Source organism: Dendrobium catenatum, unplaced genomic scaffold (assembly GCF_001605985.2).
Source record: "Dendrobium catenatum unplaced genomic scaffold, ASM160598v2 fragScaff_scaffold_743, whole genome shotgun sequence".
NCBI lineage: Eukaryota > Viridiplantae > Streptophyta > Magnoliopsida > Asparagales > Orchidaceae > Dendrobium > Dendrobium catenatum.
Window position 1 is genome coordinate 3,466,170 of NW_021319205.1, and position 6,401 is coordinate 3,472,570.

At 37.2% G+C, this 6,401-nt stretch overlaps 1 protein-coding gene across 1 annotated transcript; it reads left to right on the forward strand.

The window, feature by feature from the left end:
- Window positions 1-230: 230 nt before the first annotated feature.
- LOC110110893 (probable mitochondrial saccharopine dehydrogenase-like oxidoreductase At5g39410) lies at window positions 231-5,411 on the forward strand. Its single transcript, XM_020842546.2, has 2 exons — window positions 231-1,012; window positions 4,326-5,411. Exons 1-2 carry the CDS (start codon window positions 278-280, stop codon window positions 5,013-5,015), a joined length of 1,425 nt encoding a protein of 474 aa, XP_020698205.1. The 5' UTR covers window positions 231-277; the 3' UTR covers window positions 5,016-5,411.
- The last annotated feature ends 990 nt before the right edge of the window (window positions 5,412-6,401 follow it).

The window sequence follows — 6,401 nt, forward strand, 5'->3', positions numbered from 1 at the left end:
GACAATTTTTTTTTTTTTTTAATTCATGTTATTCTGTCATTTTTTATTAAGTTAAAAAGGACTTAATGCATTAAAAAAATTATATATATATATATATTAATATTTATAATATTTTTACGAGTCGGTTCAGAAGCTTGCGAGCTGAGAGCCTGAGACTTTTTAAGCTAGAATTTGAACTTATTGACTATTTAGTAAAGGAGCTTGAGCTTCAGTTCGTCGCCCCTAAACTCGGCTTATGAGTCGTTAGTCTGAGTCGAGCTTGAGCGAGCTGGGCTCCATGCTAAGCCCTCCACTATTTAGTGAACGCAGAACTCCCATCGATCGCAACATCAGCTTCTTAGCCATGGCATCGGAATCCTCGCCATGGTGGGACTTCGACATCGTCATCTTCGGCGCCTCCGGCTTCACGGGCAGGTACGTGTTGCGTGAAGCCCTGAAGTTCCTCTCAACACCTACCTCTCCACTCAAAACCCTAGCCCTTGCCGGCCGAAATCCTTCCAAGATATCGGAAGCCTTAGCGTGGGCAGCTTCACCCAGCTCTCCTCCTCCCATACCCATCTTCTACGCCGATGTCTCTGATTCGTCCTCACTTCTCACTCTTTTCGAACGCACCCGCCTCGTTCTCAACTGTGTCGGTCCCTTCCGCCTATACGGCAACCCCGTCGTCGCTGCGTGCGCTGAGGCGGGTACTGACTACCTTGATATATGCGGCGAGCCTGAGTTCATGGAGCGAATGGAGGTGGAATATCACGAGAGGGCGAAAATGACGGGATCTTTGGTGATTTCGGCTTGTGGATTTGATTCGATTCCGGCGGAGATGGGTTTCATTTTTCACTCGAGGCAGTGGGAGTCGCCTGCTGCGGCTAATCGGGTGGAGGCGTATGTGGTTTTGGAGTCGGAAAGGAGTATTGTGGGGAATATCGGTACTTATATGTCTGCGGTTCTTGGGGTGGCTAATGCTTCGAGTTTACAGGAGCTAAGGAGATCTAGACCTAAAAGAGCACGCCCGCAGGTAAGTATCTGATATTTCGCGAAGCTCTTGTAATGGTTGATCCCAGTCTTGTACTGATTTTTTTTTTCCTTCTCGTTCTTTGGTTGGAGTTATGTTTTATTGAGCTCATATTTTCTGAGTAAAAGGCTATTAACAACTGAAGATACTAAGGCTATACAAATTAGTACAAGAAAAGCCTAAAGAAAGTACACCTATAACACAACTCTCCTTGGCCTATTGGTTGAGAGCTAAGGCTTCCAACTAAGAGGTCTAAGGTTCGAGTCTATGTGTATGCGTCGTGTGTGTGAGTTTGCCTTAAATGGCCTAAATGTCCCAAAAAAAAAAGTACACCTATATAAAGCTAATAGAAAATACAAAAACAGAATTAATTTGGATCACAAAAATTCTAACAATCCCCACCTTGATACAACTTCTTTCAGTTGATCCTCACAAAACCTATAAATCAATCTGCTGTCACTGCCAAGTTAGCATCTTCTTTGAGTTCAGCTTGTTGTCATTTCTCTCTATTTAGGAAATTTCTCTAGAAATGCCTCTCTTTGTGACAACAATAACACATCTTGTTGATTTTCTCTTTTCTAACTTCAGATCTGCTCCAAACTTTTAACAGAACACAATGGAGATAAATGGTTCATGTAGCTTTCCCCATATAGTGGGATAAATGCTTGATGTTGTTGTTGTTGTAACGTTAGATTTGCCCCTAACCAACAACATGTCACCATTCTTCTCCTCATTAATCTTTGGTGTCCGCTTAATCTCCTTTAACATCAATATTGACTTTACCTCAGTCATCGCCAAAGTTTGCTTCCCATATAACATTGTATCAACGATGTGTTCATGAACTTTTAGTAGCAAGCTAAGCAAGATGATGCCCTGATCTTCTTCATCGATTCTAACGTCCACATTCTTCAGATCAAGAATGATTTTGTTAAAGGCATCTACATGCTTCCTCAAATCTTTCGAATCTTCCATTTGAAGAGTGGATGGTTGTTTCTTCAAGAATAATATGTTTGCTAAATATCTCTTCAAATACAGTGATTCAAGCTTTTGTCAAACCTCTTTGGCATACTCTTCCTCCGCAACCTCCCTCAATGATTCATCTCTAAGAGATAGAAGGATGGTGTTATGAGCTTTTAGTTGCATCTCTCTTGCCTTCACCTTATATACTATTGCCGCAAGACCTTCAGCTGAGATGACATCTGAAATCCCTTGATGCACCACAACGCTTTCATCTTGATCCTCCAGACTAAAGTCGTTTTCACCTGTAAATTTGTTAATTTTGAACCTTTGAATTGACATAACTTGAAGAAATAACTCAAGCTCTAATTTATGATTCCTTCTTGAAGAAGAAGAATAAGAAATACTTTCCCCGTTTCTTGTCGGTCTTTTGTGCACGAGCCTGCACTTACAACCCAAAGCCGCTCTTCCCTTCCAATCCTCCACCTCTCTCGATCTCGTGGAGCTAGGCTCGTTTGCTCGATCTTGTCTAACAAGCTCTTTTAGAAGCTTGAGCTTGGCTCGAATATGAAGCTGGATTTTTTAAAATATAAAGAAGAGGAAGAGAATAAACGTGGGATTTCCTGATTCCATGGAAGGTTACCGTGAAAATGCAAAATTTGGCAATAACCTACGGGTGCAAGCCGGCGAACAAGAAGAAGAGCCTTAGAGTTGCAGTTGTCTGAAACACAAGCAACATGAAGGAGATATACCTAACGCGCGCGAAGAGATACTCACAGTCGCAGCTCCAACCATCCCGTAGTGCGGACTATGGGGTTTGCGAAAGAAGAGCAACTAGAGTTTTTTTTTTTTTTTTCATTCATATAATATAAGGTAATACTTAAATATATATATATATAGTAGCTCGACAAGATTTCAAGTCGAGTCAAGCTGAGCTCTACCTTGAGCTCATATAATATACGAGCTCGATTATAGGCTCGAGCTCGAACTTGAAGCTCCATAAGCTCGACTTGCGAGTTATTTAACGAGTTGAGTTTTAGCCGGCTTTACTCACATACACCCCTAATTGTTGCATAATGATTAACCTTCTCTTAATTATATGGTATTACCTATATATTTAGGATATCATTAAAATTTTATTATTATTCAGTCACTAATTATTCTCGGAATCGTAATTGGCATCCTATATAGACTTGTTGGCTGTAGCTTTATCCTATAAGACATTTTCAAAGCCACTTCAACTTGAGTCAATAAATTATGCTTTTCTTGCTCAAGCAAGAACATAAACAAGACATAAGAACGAACAATTGGGCGCATATGTAGTCCTGTTGTTCAAGCTCATTATAAAGGCACAACTTCCTCTCATGAGTTTCTGCTACATATACACTTGTTTTTTGTTAGTTGATTGGTTATTACCCAAAGGAAAAAATAAAAGAAAAGAAAAAAAAAAGATATTTCCATCAAGCAAAAGCCACTCAACTATTAGCGAACTTGAGAAAAATGATATGTTTTTTGTCAAAGTTTATATAGACCAAGAATGTAAGAAGGAATCAAATTAATCAATCCAATGTCATCGCTACTTAATGGTTTTAGCAAAACTTTCTTTATCAGTTGAGTTTCCTTGATTTCTGGGTGAGTCCAAATGCACTTGCTGGTCCTTCTCCTTTCTTTTTATTGGCTTTCTTTCCTTTTTAAAATCAAATGCAATTATTATGTTACTTTTTTAATATATTTTCCTTGGTGCTCTTGAATATGACAGGCATTTATTTGTCATGGAGTTAGGTGAATTCTATTTTCTGGGCTAAACTATTGAATAACGTGTGCTTTGTAGATTTTTTTTTTTTTGGTTATGATTTCTCCCTTTGTGATTGAAATAAAATTTGTTGAAACGTCTGTGTCCCAATTCTTAAGTCACAGATGGTAGGAACTTATTAATGAAAGAACTTCGAGGAGAAAGAGGAATTGTGGGTCCAGTCATAACTTTTGGGACCTTGATATCATTAATTATGTAATTCAGTAAGAGCCAATCCTTTCACCTGCTAATTTAGGCTTCGTTTGGGATTATTTTCCTACTGCTTGCAGCTTTCTAGTAGAAAAAAATTATTTTTTGTACTAAAAAATTACTCTAAGAAACAGAAAGAAAGTCGTCCCAAACTAAGGCTTAATCACTTGATCGGTCAGTCAAATCTCTTTTCCTTGTTAATCTCTGGAAATTTTTTCCTTATTCATCATTTTTGTTATAAGAATTCTTAGAATTTTTTTCACCATTTATCTTTTATTCATCTGTTTGATCTTATTCTTTCCAATTTCTAGAAACAAACGCACAGAAATCTTCTAAACTGTATTCTTCTTACTACAGATTCCTGGTCCTCCTTTCAAACCTAAATCCATTGAGCGGCAGAAGTCATTGGGTCTCTGGGCACTGAAACTACCCTCTGCTGATGCCATTGTTGTTCGCAGAACCTTTGCAGCTCTTACAAAGAACCCGCAAGGTCTTCAAGGCGTCATTGAATCTGTCGAGCACAAGGTGAAGAGAAGACAACTATGGCCAACTGTGAAACCAGCCCATTTCGCAGTAAAGATCGGATCAAAGTCTCCATGGGCCATCATCCGGTTCATATTTACTGGTTTTTTCATCGGTCTCTTTGGAACGTTTGCATTTGGGAGGAAGCTTCTGTTGAGATTTCCTGGCCTCTTCTCCCTTGGTTGGTTTAGTAAGAGAGGACCGACAGAAGAAGAAGTTAATAGTGCCACTTTCAAGATGTGGTTTGTAGGACAAGGCTATAGTGATGTCAAACTTGCAGCAGAGGGTAAAACAAAGCCTGATACTGAGATAATCACAAGAGTATCAGGCCCTGAGATTGGATATTTGGCCACCTCCATCATCCTGATTCAGTGTGCCTTCATTGTGTTAAGCCAACGGAAAAACTTACCAAATGGAGGAGTTTATCCACCTGGAATCATATTCGGCGCGACTGATCTGCAAGAACAACTTCAGGCAAATGGGATATCTTTCGACTTCATATCCAAGAGATCTTTGCGACAGTAAGTTTTTTTAGGCTTCGTTTGGGATAATTTTCTTATTACTTTTTAAAGTAGGTTTTTAGTACAAAAATTAAAGCTTTATACTAAAAAGCTGCTTTAAAAAACAATAAAAAATCACCCCAAATGACTTCTTAAGCTTTGTTTGGGACGGTTTTTTTACTACTTATTAAAGCAGTTTTTTAGCATAAAAATTTTAATTTTTAAACTAAAAAATTGTTTTAAGAAGCAATAAAAAAACCATCTCAAACGAAGGCTTCATCAGCAATCTGTAAGTTGTGCTTCATTGCCAAAGGATTGTGTTTAGGCATGCAGCATGATAACAATCCCACGATATATATCCTTTTGCTTTGTAGTTTTTGGCTTAAAAAGTACAAGTTTAGGTTTTGGCTTCCTTTGATCATTTTCTTATCATTTTTATAGCAGCTTTTAAGTGCAATTTTTTAAAAATAAAAAATGGTCAAAAACTGTCACAAACAAATCCTTAATCACTTTTGAAGAAGTTGAAATGATGCTTTTGAAAATGTTGGATTTATATTGTTAACACAAAATTTTCATTTGAATATTAATATTTATTTATTTCTTTATTTTTAAATAATATCAAGCATATCATTAATATTAAAAAAAAAAATTAAATGAAATATATTTTACAATGCTATATTAATAAATATCAAATTTTTGTTATTAAATATGTAAATATGTTGGAATTATTAGGTATATATGTAAATATATCTTTGAAAATTTGTTTGAAAAATTAAAAGAAGCGCACTTTGTAGCTTTTGGCTTGGAAAAGTTCAAGGGTTTATTTGTTATTGAAGATGTTTAATTGACATCTGAAAATTTGTTTGAATAATTAAATTTAGTGGGGAGGTTAAAAATTAATTTGCAGGAAATTAAATTTGTTATAAGTAAATAAAAACAGGTAAATTGCAAGTAGACATGTCACACAGCATTGTGTTTACATTGGTGGGCCAACTCTGACCACGTGTAGACTTATTTCCTCATCCGGATTAATTAGGGAGAAGCTTGCACTCTATGTTACTTATACTTGAGGGTAGGGCCGTAGGGGTGTCAATATTTAGCTCGACTTGAAATTCGACCTGAATCCAAGCAGAAAAATTTATGTTCTAATCAACCCATTTGCCTGATGGGTCGAGTTCGGGTTGACCCGAAATCTGAAATTAACCTGAAATGACCCTAAAAACTCACCTGCAGAATGATCCTACGCTCGCCTGCAATGCTCTTGCTCGTGCCATCTCTCGATTCCCATATAAATTGCCAAACTATTGTGTTTTGAAAAAAAATCAAAACAATAGAGAGATGTATAATTTAGTATTTTAGTGTCCCAACTTTGTATGAAGATCTAGCACAAAAATAGATAAATGAGAGTGGT